Genomic DNA, 13,893 nt, shown 5'->3' with positions numbered 1-13,893 from the left:
TGCAGACCTCCAGGAACAGGGGATGGGCAGCCCAGTTTTAGATACAGAAGTTTCTGATGACCAAGTGGCTATACAATGAAATCAGGGGGTTTGTGTTCTAAAGCAAGAAATCACAAATGTCTCTAAAGTTTTGTACAGTGACATTATGTTCCCAGGGGCTTTTGCAACATTTGCAACCTCAACAGAAATTCTGACAATATTTTGCGCTGCAGGAATTATACGACTTTCTGAGCAAGAGGGCTTGTTTGTGGATAAATTAACACGTTGTCCAAAATACAGAATTAAACGGAATATGTTTTCTAAATTGGAGAATCAATTCAAAATTCGACATTAACAAGCCATGTTATGAGTGTGGCTTGAGTGTTACGTCAAACGCATGACTGTCATACAGAATATGACCACATTAGACAAGATGGCGCTGTAACATTACTACGCCACGAATGGCACGCGCTTGTGTCTTTACCAAGCTCGTTGTTCGACAACGTCGGCAACTTGGCATGTCAAGGAAGCACCGAATTTTGAAACAGCGGTTAACCGGGAGACAATAGACCACAGGTAAGAAAATCTTTGGTTTCACCATTTATTTTTATTTTTACTGCGTGTTAGTTCATGTGCGTGTCTTGGCGTTATTAGGCGATACTTAAAGTTAGAAAGCGATAGTGTGTTATTTAACGTGACAGCACTTATCAGTATGGAAAGAAAGCTAGGTACGTGTTAACTGGCCAGCTATCTTGCTGTGTAGATACTTGGCCACAGAAAATGTTATTTGTTTGGTTTGGGTTAACTGTTATGGTTAGTGGCCATTCCTTATGTGAAAATGAAACGCAGCAATATGCTGGTGTTAACATATTCCTAACTATACGTCCCTTGATTTTTTGCCACATTTCGCAATGTAACGAATGAAATTTGCTGAAATAACCAAGGGGCTTCTCTCGCTGATTTACCTAACACGCCCACTTCCAGATCTGTCACCAGAAACACTTGTGCATTCAGATTTAAAAAAATAAAAGTAGCAGCTAAGTTAATTGATCTGAAATTTCACCCTGCCCTTAAATTGTCATGGTCACCCAGTTCTGTGGTCTTCTAAAAATGCCAACAGCAATAATGGCAACAATTTTTCAATTTATAGTGATTTGTAGAGAGGCTGAACAAACGGGACAAACCAGTACTAAAAACAAAAACTTAATGGAAATTGTTGTTTATGATGACGTACTTTCAAGCTCACTAGAATACAACTTAGCCCTTGATTTTATCACTAGAATTGCACATGTGCTGTAAGCATGTACATTATATTTCTGGTTTTCTGTTCATGTTTTTAAACACTTTTTAAAAACTTTTATTGCCTTTACCAGATCGGAATGCGAGAATACAATTGATGTGATCTGTTAGAAACAGCAAACACTTCAACCTAAGACCATAACTGTTAGTAGTGGTAAAAACAGGTCATTCCGCCTCACTAGGCACCTGATTAATCTACAGTCTGGTAGTTAACCCTGCAAAACTGAAACAAGCACATTTCATTATTAAGGTGTTTGTTTTATAATTGGACTTACTCCAACGTCCCATCCGCCCCTTTCCCCCCAGTTTATTCTCAGGCTCCCAGGAGGTACAAAATGAGGTGACGAGCCCTGGCAGAGGGGAAAACATGAACTCCAAGCTCCTGTTTCTGGGGCTGCTGTACTTTGTGCAGGGAATGCCTTACGGCCTGCAGTCTTCCCTGCTGCCCATCTACCTCCGAACCTCGGGCCACTCTCTGACGGTGATCGGCCTGACCAAAGCCCTCTACTTCCCCTGGCTGCTCAAGGTGCTCTGGGCCCCGCTGGTGGACCAAGTGGGCACCAAAAAGAAGTGGCTCCTGGCCAGCATGTCGGGGCTGTCGCTAACCTGCGTGGCCAGTGCCGCGCTCTCTCCCGCCAGCGATCTGGCGGCGGTCGCCGCGGCCCTGCTGTGCATGAACTTCCTGGCGGCGGTGCAGGACGTGGCGGTGGACGGCGTGGCGGTGCGGCTGCTGAGCCGGCGTGAGGAGGTGGGCTACGGCAACGCGGCGCAGGTGGTCGGTTACAAGCTGGGCTCGGTGCTGGCCGGCGGCGGCCTGCTGGTGCTGATGGACGCCGTCGGCTGGGGACCGCTCTTCGCCGCGCTTGGCTGCGTCTACGCCGCCGTCACGCTGTGCGCCTGGAGGAACCCCGAGCTGGACGCCGCCCCATCCCAGGGCCCTGACCGGGAGAGGAGGGGGCAGGGGGGCGGCCCCTACCCCTGGAGACTCTGGAGGGAGCTGCTGGCCGTGCCTTCCACCGTGTGGACTGTGGTTTTTGTCCTCACTTACAAACTGGGTAAATATACAGCGCCTCACACTGGTCATTTTGTAGATTGCACTTACATGTATTTATTGAGCAGGTGTCCTTATCCAGATGTCCAATCCTTATGTCCTTTATTTATGAAGCATATCTGAGCAGAAGATCAGTTTTTGGTCTCTATTAAAATTCAGCAAGGATTCAGGTGTTTTACAGGGTTACCTTTCCAGTTTTCCTCATGCTTCATTCAAGGGGCATCAGTTACCAAAATGCCATGAAAGCCAAGTCCATATTCATAAGAATGTGCGTTCCCCGCAGTTCCTTGCCCAGCCACATGGTGTGCTGTCATGCAGCGAGGCAAAGTTGGATCCCCCCCCCGCGCTTTACAGACTCATCTTTCGTGTCAACAGGGCGCGCTGTCTCGCCCCCTTTGTGTTTTTGTAGAGATTCAGTTTTACAGACTCATTTTTATTATCTGCGTGACCCCCCCACCCCCACCAGCTCGTTATAGACTCCGACCGGGCAATACTGAACAAGTGAATTAACATGAACATTTGAACAGAAGGGGATTATGTAAGGATTATAGTTTCTTTGTGTCTGCCACATGTGGGTATATATAGAAATGAGACTGAGAGTGCAGGTTCTCTTTGGCTGCTTCAGCCGTTTTTTTTCTCCACACAGCCACACAGTCCCCCCCACCCCCCCCCCACCCCCTCCTGCCCTTCCACCCCATGACCCCCCCCCCCTCCCCCCATGACAAATCAGACTGATCCACGGTTACCAACATTGAGCAGTGGGTTAAACAGCAGGCTTGAGACTGCTCACGCCTGTAACCTGTCTTTGGGGGGTGCTTCTCTTTCCTTGCCCCCCCCCGTCTATGTCTAAAAGGTGACATTTCTGGCAACGAGCCCTTATGGAGTGTTTTGGCACGTTGTTCGTAGTAAGCCCAGCTGGGCTTGCGGCAGCAATACAGAAACTCAAGTGTCCGACAACAACAGATTTACTATGAGCGTAGATTCAGGACGTGTATTCTGAAGTTTGTGGTTTCAGTTAACCAGTAGTGTCTGTCTGTTTGGTTTCAATGCATGTTCACATCTGTGTAGCGTACAGCCTAGACCTACAACCTTTCCTTTATGTTGGTGAATAAGAGAACTGCACTGTGCTTGCTGACAGGCTGCCTCTTCTTACATTAATGACGAGATGGCAATGAAAAAAGGATCATTACTGTCATCCTGTGGTTGGCTGGACAGGGACAGTGGGGGTGGGGGGCGGGGAGGGTTGGGAAGGGGAAAAAAAGGGGGGAGGGGGAGCCGCAACAGTCCTTCCTTTCCAGTAAATCCAACGCAGTAGCTTAATTAAAATGACCAGCCAACTGTAATCTCTCCCAGCGTGTCGGCCAATCGGGCGCGGCTTGACGTCCGGGCCCCGGGCCCCGGGCCCCTCCCGCGTGTGAGCGGCCGCTTGTGGTGCGCTGTCTGGTCAGATGCGGAGTCTGCTTGGGCGAAGAGGGAGGGAGCGATGGAGGGAGGGAGAGGGGGATAGGGGGATGGAGGGAGGGAGAGGGGATGGAGGGAGGGAGAGAGGGAGAGAAGGATGGAGAGATGATGGGAGAGAGAGATGAAGAGAGGCAGGAATGGAGGGATGTAGGGAGATGAGGGTGGAGAGAGGGATGGAGGAAGTCTGGGAGTGGGAATGTTCCTATGGCCTGGTAGTTCCCTGGGAAGAGTCCAGGTGGAGGGTAAAGGGGGGGGTTGGGTGGGGGAGGGATATTGGGAGGCGGGGTCTTTGTGTTTCTCCCACACACAGCAGGACATGGGGGACGGCAGGGCCACATATTCCCCTGAGGGGTGAGGATGGTTTGGCCCGTATGTGTGTGTTTGTTGGTGATGGGGGGGTGGGGGGTGGGGTCATGCTGAGAAAATGAATTAACGAATCCCAAACCCGTCTGGGTTCCCTCGTGAGAGACACCCCAGGTCTCCACTTCTTCACCTCCCCACCTCTCTTCCTCTCCTCTCTCATCCCCTCTTTCAAATGCCAATGTTGATAGCGACATTGCAATGTTATTACCCCGCATTCCAGAACTATATATTTTTTTATTGTATCTTAAGTGTCCTAGAGGATTGCACTTAGCCTGTGTGTTGAAAGCAGTGACAGGGTGACCCCTGTTAATGTGCGAATCTGAAGGAATTTCTCCATTTCGCGTGGGATCGCCTTTGAACGCCCTCCCAGTTTTCCCCGAGTGTTAAAAACCACACCCCTGACAGCGCAGGAAGTGACACGGCCCCTCGACCTCGCGGCTTATCCCCGGGTCCTCCGCGATCGATCCGTTCAGGACTTTGACGCGGTGACTCCTACCGCGGGGTCAGGTGACGAAAAGGGGCGGTCCTCCAGTCGCGCGGCGGGAAGTCAAGTGGACGCGTTGACCTGCGTGCGGAAGAACGGAAGGTCGGGTTACCTGCATTTGACCTGAGTTATTAGAAGAAAGAGAGAGGGAGAGAAAGAGAGGAGAGGTCTTTTCCCATACACCGAGCACTGTGGGACACAGACGGGAATGCTGGGTAATGCTTTGTGCCGATAAGCACCCAGCCCCCGAGTGCAATGGGGTTGAGCCGTGGCCGCTTCACCTTTCAACTCTAGTCCTTGGCTTGGGTGGAGGGAAGCATATTTATGTTGCCGTATAAAAGAAAATTTAGGATAATTTTCTACTTTTTGAAGGTTATAGTCTAGTAAACCTCTCTCTATTTAGTATTTAGAAATTAGGTATTTAATTACTAGCCTTGTGTGTTAAAAGATTCAACTGTGGCAGGTTATCGGCAATATTATGCAAATCACCTGAGGCCCCTCCATGTCCACGATCTTCCCTATAATTAGAAACCACTAGCATAAAGACGAAAGAGTGAAATCTGGAGTGTTGAAAATATAAAATGTGTCATTACAGTTAAGGATCAAATGTGTAACCAATCCAGTTTGTTAGGATTTGGGTTTTAAAGGTCTGTGAAAAGCTGGAGGTGTGCATTGTAGGTGTTCAGGTGTTGTTGTTCAGCTCCTGCTACTTAACATCGCTATACTTCTTCCATGGGAAGAATCAACACAAAAATAAGGTGAAAACGTAATCAAATGTAATGCGCTTTTTGTTTAGCTGTTATTCTCACCCCAAGGAACTCGACAGTATCAGTGTTTTTTTCTGCATCGTCAAAAAGGAAACGGTCTGATAAATCCTTTTTGTTGTGTTTAAAGCCCCCCCACCCCCCCACCCCCCCCGGAAAGATCGGCAGTCGCTCGTTACGTTCTGACAGCAGTCTCCGAGCTGTCACTCACACCACCGCCAGATCTGAAGTCACCGTTTCTCAAGTCAGTTTCCATAAATAATTATTACCACTCTAAATATTTCAGTGTTTTTATTTCTCGGCGAAAAACAATGATCAGTAGACTCCACGCAGCAAAAAAAAAGAAAGAACGGAAGAAAGAAATAAATAAATCTGCTCCACCATTTCCCCAGTTTGAAAGCAGTGTGATGTCTATTTTATCTGCTTTTCTTTTTCAGCGTGAAAGCAGAAAAACATTAGAAAGGCTGTTTTTTTTTTCCCTTCCCTTTTCTATGAAACGCATTTATTATTGACATTATCTCAGTGTGGGACATATTGGTTTGCCTGCCTGCTCGCTGCAGTCATCGGGGTTCTTCAGCTTTTTTTTCAGTTTTTGCACGGCTTGCACGACGCCAGCTAGACGCGCGGAGAACGTGAAGCCGCGGTGTTGCCCTCGATTGAACCAGTCCTGCGTCAGTGCGCGCAGTTAACACATGCAGTTAACACGCGCACTTAACACGTGCAATTAACACGTGCGGGTTAGCTGGTCTTTAGCTTTAATGCGAATGAACTTATAATTTCAGCCATGTCTTCAGTGTCTGCCCTGCCTATCTTTGGTTCCCCGAATGACTGGGTTTAATTCTGACTTGGACCTCTTATATGTGCTAGCTACAACAGGCTTAGATTCGTATCTATGTAAGAATGAAAAGGATAAAGTTATCCAAGACGATGAGAGTTCCATACACACGTGGATGCATCTCCATGCCTTTTCAGCTTGCTCAGATATAGTGTACCAGGAGCATGCTGGTGAAAAGGACTCAGTGATTGAGAAGATAATAAAGCATTGCATTGCTCCACTGGGTTTGTCACACCACACAGGGCCTTATTAATGACTGCCTGACTTTGCTGAAAACCCTGGGAAAGTTTATGGGTTTTCTGTTGATTTTTTTTTCTTTTGTGCAAGAGTAGTTCTTCCTTCTTCGGTGAGGGTGTGATATTTGTGCCCTTGATCTCATAGGGCAGTCTTTTACCATCACAGGACTGTGCAAAGGTAATGTAACAGGAAAGGCAATTTGCATGCAACTTTTATCACTTGCAACTGGATCCCCCCAGGATGCACCCAGCGCACTCTATCTGCAACCGAGCTGCAACACTTTTGCAACAGTTCTGCAGCATCTCCCCATTCAATGCTGCTGACTTTGAGTAATATCCAGTCAGAATGCATGCGCGCGTCACATGATCTGCTCTTGTGGAGCTCTTACCAGGCCCGTGTTGATGTAAAGAGATATGGGGTTTGGGGGCGATGAGAGTAGTTTTTTGGAGTTTGGTGAGGGTTAAACTAAGTTTAAGCAGACAGTTTCAGGGAAGCTAACAGGGTTTCACTGCAATCAACAGGGTTGAACTGCGGGAAAATTAATTTGTTCATTCCCTTCTTTGTGATGTCATAAGTAATGACCTCACCAGTGACATAATCCCTCTGTCTGCCCCACAGGAGAGCAAGGAGCCGTGACCATGTTCCCGCTGTTCCTCCTGGACCATCACATGACCGCGGCAGAGCTGGGCTTCTGGAATTCCGTGGTTGCCATGGGATTCTCCATACTTGGCTCCTCCCTCGGTGGCCCGCTGCTTTCCAAGTACAGGTAGCTGCTGTAGTCACCTGGCCTTTCCCAGAAGGGGAATCTAAATAGTGTGTGAGGGCGTGTGTGTGTGTGTGTGTGTGTGTGTGTGTGTCTGAGGTGACTGTTTCCTCAGTTTGACACGTCAGCCTTCTGACATTTACCAGTTTGCTCGGAAAGGGAAACCCTGAGAGTTTTCTTCCCTCCGCTTTGCTACACTGGGTAATTAACTTTGCTGCTAGCTGCTCCGCGGCTCTAAGGAACAGGAGAAATAAACAAGCCCCAATCCAACCTAGGTCATACTTTTACAGCTGATCTAGGATCAGCTTGCACACACCCGCAGTACGTACCCTGGCCATTGAATGTAAAGAATGGGTATGAGTTGGTACGTGTGTATTTATTCGCAGGTTTCGCTCATGTAACTTAAGGTACACCCCACCACGCCCAGTATCCTCGTGTTTAACAGGCCTAACTCAAACCTGGGCCTTGCCTGAGTGCAAACCAATGGGTTATAACATATCCTCCTTACAGGAACCTACATGGTAGAAACACTCCATGTACACTCCTACCTAATGTGATGGTAGGAGTGACATCACATCTAACACGCAGATATGATATTGTAATGCTTTGGAGTTTAAAGATTAAAGAAGGAATGAATTGTGGAGTAGACTGGTGTCTACTCAGGTTGTTGGGGCATCCCTGGGACTGGGGCTCAGGGGCATAGTGTTTGTGTGTGTGTGTGGATGATGTAATCCAGCCCCCCCCCTCCCCCCCATTGTCCCTGCTCACCTGCTCCATTCCCAGCTCTCTCATTCCTCTACTGGTGTCTGTGGCTCTGGCCTTCTCCGAGTTTGAGTGGCGCCTCGGAGCCCGAATGGCGGCGGTGTGGCTGCTTCTCAGAGCTGAAGCTCACACGGCCCTGGCTCCAGGCTGGAAATCCGGCCGCGGGCGGTGCAAGGCCTGGGGGGCGGCCACCGGGGGACGTCCTCACGACCCGTCTCTGCTGAGCAGGCCCCTCGGCCTAAAGACGGAGATCCATACACGCTCTCTTATTCTCGTTCTTTCTCCTAAGAGTCGGCATCTGGTCGATTTTTTTAACGATGCAATTGTGAGATAATATGTGATATCAGCAACCAACTTTTATACCACTTTGATATCAGTGAACAATAGTTTTATACCACTTTGAGGAGGAGTTTTGCATTCCCTACATTGTGTGTTAGGTTGCATTTTACTATTTTTAATGCTAATCTGTGTGTAAAATATGAGCCTTTAATATAAAGTTATAGTAGCTGATAAAACTTTGTCGTTGACCTTACAGTAAGTACCACCGGCATTCAGGTTTTTGTTTCCCTTTTGCTGTACCTGCAACTGTGGGGTGTGTTTTGCAATCCGCCAAAAGGCAGTTATGCAGAATACATGTCTGTACATTACGTAATACCGTCCACACACCTGTACTTAATCTTACATTATCTTGCTCAGTGCAAAGGTGATGTAATCTATAAATAACTCCTATACTTTCATTCTGTAATTTCTTGGTAGTAAATACAGTATGGTAACTGTTTTTATAACTAAATGCATTTGCAGGTCATAAATTAATATATAAATATATTTTTTTTAAACTAACAACATGGTAGAAGCCAGGATCAAATCAAACACAACCACTCTTCTATCTGTTTATTTCTTTTTCCTCCGTTCATTGTACGTTCTTTTAGATGTAAATTCCGATCAACCGATCCACGTATTGAGTCTGTGCCAGGCAGTAAGACGATACTTTGCAAATATCCCCGGCAAACATAACCTTTTAAAATCCGCCTGAATGCGCCGTGTTACATTTAGAGGACTCTAAAGCAGGAATGTAAGATTTCACACGCATTGTAACATTTACCCGACACCGAGCGCATTCAGTCCAACTTCCTCGTCCGCCAGATCGAGTTTCCTATTCACTCCCTCATTTGCTTCAGTTTCAGGCTGTTAAAAGCTAATTTGGACAGTTATCCCGCCTGATCTGAAACGCTTGACCAGCCAAAAACTGACCCGCTATAGAGAGAGCCTGCGTCTGTAACCCAATAGCGTAAATCTTATCTCGCCCGACGCGCATGTGATACATCAGGAAGACTTTTTCCTCTTTTTCTTTTTTTTTTCTCTTTTTTTTTTGTGCGCGATGCTGAATTTCCTCCTCCTCCTTCCTCCTCCTCATCTTCAGAAGCTTCCGAGACTTGAAAACAGAGAGCAGCGTTTGGAGGGTGTGGAAAAAAACGAGACCGTAGGAACATGGCGAGCTTTTGAGCAGTGACATACAAGGTTTGCTTTTGTTCCTGTAATAAAGAGCAGCGGAGATGCTGCTGATCGTGGCTGAGCCTGTGGTCGCTAATGGAACAGAGAAATGGATCTTTTTCCTCCCTTTTTTTAATTTTAGGTATTATTGTTTCATTTCCAAAATTGTTGGAATTCATGAGTGATTTTTTTTTTTTGGGGGGGATATAAAAATAAAACGGTGAATTCAATTATTAATCTCTTTCTGTTTCTCTCTCTCTCCCTCGCTCTCTCCCTTTCTCTCCCTCGCTCTCTCTCCCCCTCCCTCCCTCCCCCTCAGTGTTGAGAGCTTACTTTTAAACCTTATCCACGGTGTGTTTAACTCTTAAATATGTAGTAGGAAAGTTATCCTGAAACAGGATGTGGGGGATCTGTTACAGGTGCTTACACTAGCGTGTGTTCTGAGACTTAGAAAGCTCGGCCGTTTCATTTTTAAAGGGCCACAAGCTGACCGTATCATACAGGGAGGAAACCCTTTTCTCTCTGACTGCCTTGTATCCACAACAAAACAATCTTATTTATGTTGCACCTAACCTTCCATGTGAGCTACTTCACTATTAACTTCACTGTTGTTAATATTCGGCGATAATAGTATTTCATAAAATGACATGCTCCTGTCAGCTCCAAGCTACTAAATTATTACAAAAGAGCAATAATTAAGAAACCATATGAACGCTCATTTACTTTATTCATTTGCTACAGATATCATGGATTATAAATGTGCTGATGATGGGCTATACAGTATGTACAATAGGTTGTTGTTCACATTTAGTGATTTTTTGTGCATAATTTATTAGATTTTTCTGTCTTTTAAAGAAGGAATATATGTGCAGTGTTAATATATAGGGAAATTGCAGTACCTCAAGAGTTAGGGGAGATTAATGCATTCAGTCTCACATTTGTCTCATTTCAATATCTGATTCTGTGAAATAATGAGTGGTGTGGCGGCGGGGGGGTAAGTATACATTCATTTCTGCAGCGCGATGAGTCCCCAGGCCTCGGGTTGATTAGCCTGATTAATGGCGGCTTATGAAAGCCCTCGACACAAACAGCGGCTCGGCTCGGCTCAGCGCAGACCCCCGGGGGTGACTTTTTTTTTTCCCCCACCACTCCCCTCGTTTGATTGACAGCGTCCGACGGTCGTTTTGATTGGCAGCGGGACGAGCCCGCGGGCGGGGGCGAGCTAATGGCTGACTGACTGCGCGCGAGACGTTTGACGGTCACTAATTACCCCGCGCTTAATCAGCCCGTCGTGGCGGGGTCGTGTTGGGATATTGATTACCCCGCCAACCCGGCCCACCGGGGGGACGCACTTCCGCCGACGAATCAATTAGCGGCGAGCGACGACTGAGGGGGGGCACTGGGCCGAGAGCCGGCCAAAGATCGCTAACAGCCGCCCGCACGTCACATGCCACAAGGACAGTTTCTTAAACTACTGGGTGATGATGTCACAGTGGTGTAAAATTACTGGGTGCTGACATCACAGTGGTGTAAAACTACTGGTTGCTGATATCACTGTGGTGTAAAACTACTGCTTGCTGATATCGCAGTGGTATAAAACTACTGTATGCTGATATCAGTGGTATACAACTACTGTATGCTGATATCAGTGGTATAAAACTACTGGTTGCTGTTATCACAGTGGTATAAAACTTCTGATTGCTGATATCACAGTGGTATAAAACTACTGCTTGCTGATATCGCAGTGGTATAAAACTACTGTATGCTGATATCAGTGGTATAAAACTACTGGTTGCTGTTATCACAGTGGTATAAAACTACTGGTTTCTGTTATCACAGTGGTATAAAACTTCTGGTTGCTGATATCACAGTGGTATAAAACTACTGGTTGCTGTTATCACAGCGGTATATAACTACTAGTTGCTGATATCACCGTGATATAAAACAACTGGTTGCTGATATCACTGTTGTATATGAAACAGTGATATCAGCACTGGTTGCTGATATCACTGTAGTATATAACTACTAGTTGCTGGTATCACCGTGATATAAAACAACTGGTTGCTGATATCACTGTTGTATATTAAAACTGTAGTCCTTGTGTTTACAGTGTCAGATCTCTGATGAGAAACACCTTTGTGTTGCGATTGGTCAGCATGGCCTTTCAGACCTGCCTCCTTGGTTTCCAGAGCCATTCTGTCCTGATCAAAGGTTAGTAGGAGCTTGCATTCTCCACAGCCATGATAATGATGATGATGACGATGAAGATATACTTGATAAATTGGGGGGAAAAAGTGCTTTGTGGTACAGTTCCAAATCGATGGAGAAAGCTGCTTTTGTTTGTTTCTTAACGCCCAGGTAAGCTTTTACAAAGAAAATAGCCTGCTATACGGACCAATCTGGTGTGTGCTTATTATAAATGCCTATGACCAGATGGTTGTTTCTTTACCATTAATCACTTGGAGCATCTAGAAGATGAGGCTATGTCAATGCAGCAAGCAAAGTTAGCTGAATGCATTTAACATTAAACAGTGAACTTAAAAAGGTCAAACACCTTCCTTATCCTGGCTAGGCATCCTCAAAAGACATCAGCATCAGAAGACATACATGTCAGGCTTGGTATACTCCTGCCATTGCCCTTGACCAAGGCACTTGGCCTCAGAACTGGAGTTGGTCCCCGGGCGCTACACTGTGGCTGCTCACTGCTCCAAGTAGCTAGGATGGGTCAAATGCAGAGGGCAAATTACCCCACTGGGTCAGTAGAGTATAACTATAACTATCCCTGCTATCCTGTATGGCCCTGCCCAGGCATAGGTCCTGCTTCTTTTGGGGGGGGGGGGGGGTCAGGTTGTTGGGGCATCCCTGGGACTGGGGCTCAGTGTGTGCTCAGGGGCATAGTGTTTGTGTGTGTGTGTGGATGATGTAATCCAGCCCCCCCCCTCCCCCCCATTGTCCCTGCTCACCTGCTCCATTCCCAGCTCTCTCATTCCTCTATACATCCTGTTGAATGGAGGAGAGGGTACAGTTACATTCGTTTGTCCGGCTGGAGCGTCTGTTTCAGGTGGGGTAGGGTGGGGGGGGGGGGTGGATGGGCAAGCACGAGAACATTCTTTCCATCCTTTCGTCCTCCCTCTACCGCTTTAATGTAGCCAAATCTTAAAAAAGGAAATTGCCTAACCCAAGGCCCAGGATGGTGGCGCAACAGGAAAAAAAAAGTGAAACAGTGCCTGAATAAAGCAGGATTCAGTGATTTGATTCAGCATGTACCTGGTGCCTGCAGTCAGGTTTGTTGTTTTCCAGGAAAACTTGGCTATTTATTTCTTTATTTATTTATTTATTGCCTGCTTCCATCCCTCACCACCTTGGCTCTTTATAGAGAATAAGCATGAAAGGCATTAAAATGCATGAAATGTCCGCTTTTTCCTGAGCCCATCGGCGCTGCGGAATCACAATCCCGCTGACTGCGAACTTGCGTGACAAAAAAAAGTTGCGGCGTCCTCGCTCCTCAGCGCGCTAACAAAGAGAGACAGCGTTCACGTTTCGGCGTTTCGAGCGCTCCGAAAGTTTCCTCCGTCGCTCCGAAAGTCTCGTCAGTCGCCTCGGAGACCACCGCGTGTCACGGGGAAGTGACGGGCGTCGCTCGGAAATGAGTTCCCCCCCCACCCCCCTCACCCCCCTCACCCCCCCACCCCCTCTCACGCTTTCGCTTAGCAGCACATTTTTTGGATGTTTATTTTATGAAAAGCCTCCACATCGGAGCTGTTTGACTTTGTGTTATCGCTCTCCTCCTCCTCCTCCTCCTCTTCCTCCTCCTCCTCTTCGCCACGTCCCCGGCTCGGCGGCCTCTCTTCTTCGTCGTCGGCGGTGGCGGCGGTGGCGGCGGCGGCGTGTGAACCTCGCCGTCTTCCGTTCCTGACACAGACGCCGGGAACAAAGACCCCCGGATGTCTGGCTGCTGTTTAAATATTATATGAGACAACCCCTGGCTGGGATGAGACGGCCCGGCGTCTCCTGATCCGGGGGCCGGTAATGGAGAAGTCTTGTTAGGCAAAACTCCACATTGGCGGTGAATTATTGAGAGAGCGGGCGGCGCTCGACGCCGACGCGTCTCTCCCGCTCTTTAGAGGGAATTCATGTTTGGGTGAATAGCGGGGAGGCTGCAGTTTGCCTTCTCTGGCCTCAGATCTCACCCCCCCGACCCCCCCCCCCCCCCACTGTGAGTTCGCTGTTTTCACATGTCCCTCCCCCCCCCCCCCACAGTTGTTGGTCTTGCTGGAGCTTGGCCGCAAAGTCCGCATTAGCCTCCGTGTGGAAACGGTCGACAGCTCGGGAGACTGCAGGTTACCGCTGCGTCTTTTATTAACGCCTTCGCGCGTGGCCCCGCCCTGGAAAACCAAAACCGCG

The 13,893-nt window shown here is 47.7% G+C and overlaps 1 protein-coding gene across 3 annotated transcripts in view; it reads left to right on the top strand.

Moving 5' to 3' along the window:
• The first annotated feature begins 413 nt into the window (after window positions 1-413).
• mfsd3 (major facilitator superfamily domain containing 3) overlaps window positions 414-13,893 on the top strand; it is a 33,246-nt gene continuing 19,766 nt past the window's right edge. For all 3 annotated transcript variants that reach the window (XR_010323819.1, XM_064296844.1, XM_064296843.1), the window contains exons 1-4: window positions 414-555; window positions 1,585-2,333; window positions 7,092-7,239; window positions 11,600-11,700. Coding sequence is in view for 2 of the 3 variants with exons in the window: in XM_064296844.1 (XP_064152914.1) it covers window positions 1,646-2,333; window positions 7,092-7,239; window positions 11,600-11,700 (937 nt within the window). In the remaining variant the exon portion in view is untranslated. The remainder of the gene's footprint in view (window positions 556-1,584; window positions 2,334-7,091; window positions 7,240-11,599; window positions 11,701-13,893) is intronic.

The sequence above is a fragment of the Anguilla rostrata genome, chromosome 10, assembly GCF_018555375.3.
Source record: "Anguilla rostrata isolate EN2019 chromosome 10, ASM1855537v3, whole genome shotgun sequence".
NCBI lineage: Eukaryota > Metazoa > Chordata > Actinopteri > Anguilliformes > Anguillidae > Anguilla > Anguilla rostrata.
This window is presented reverse-complemented; position numbering and strand designations above follow the sequence as displayed.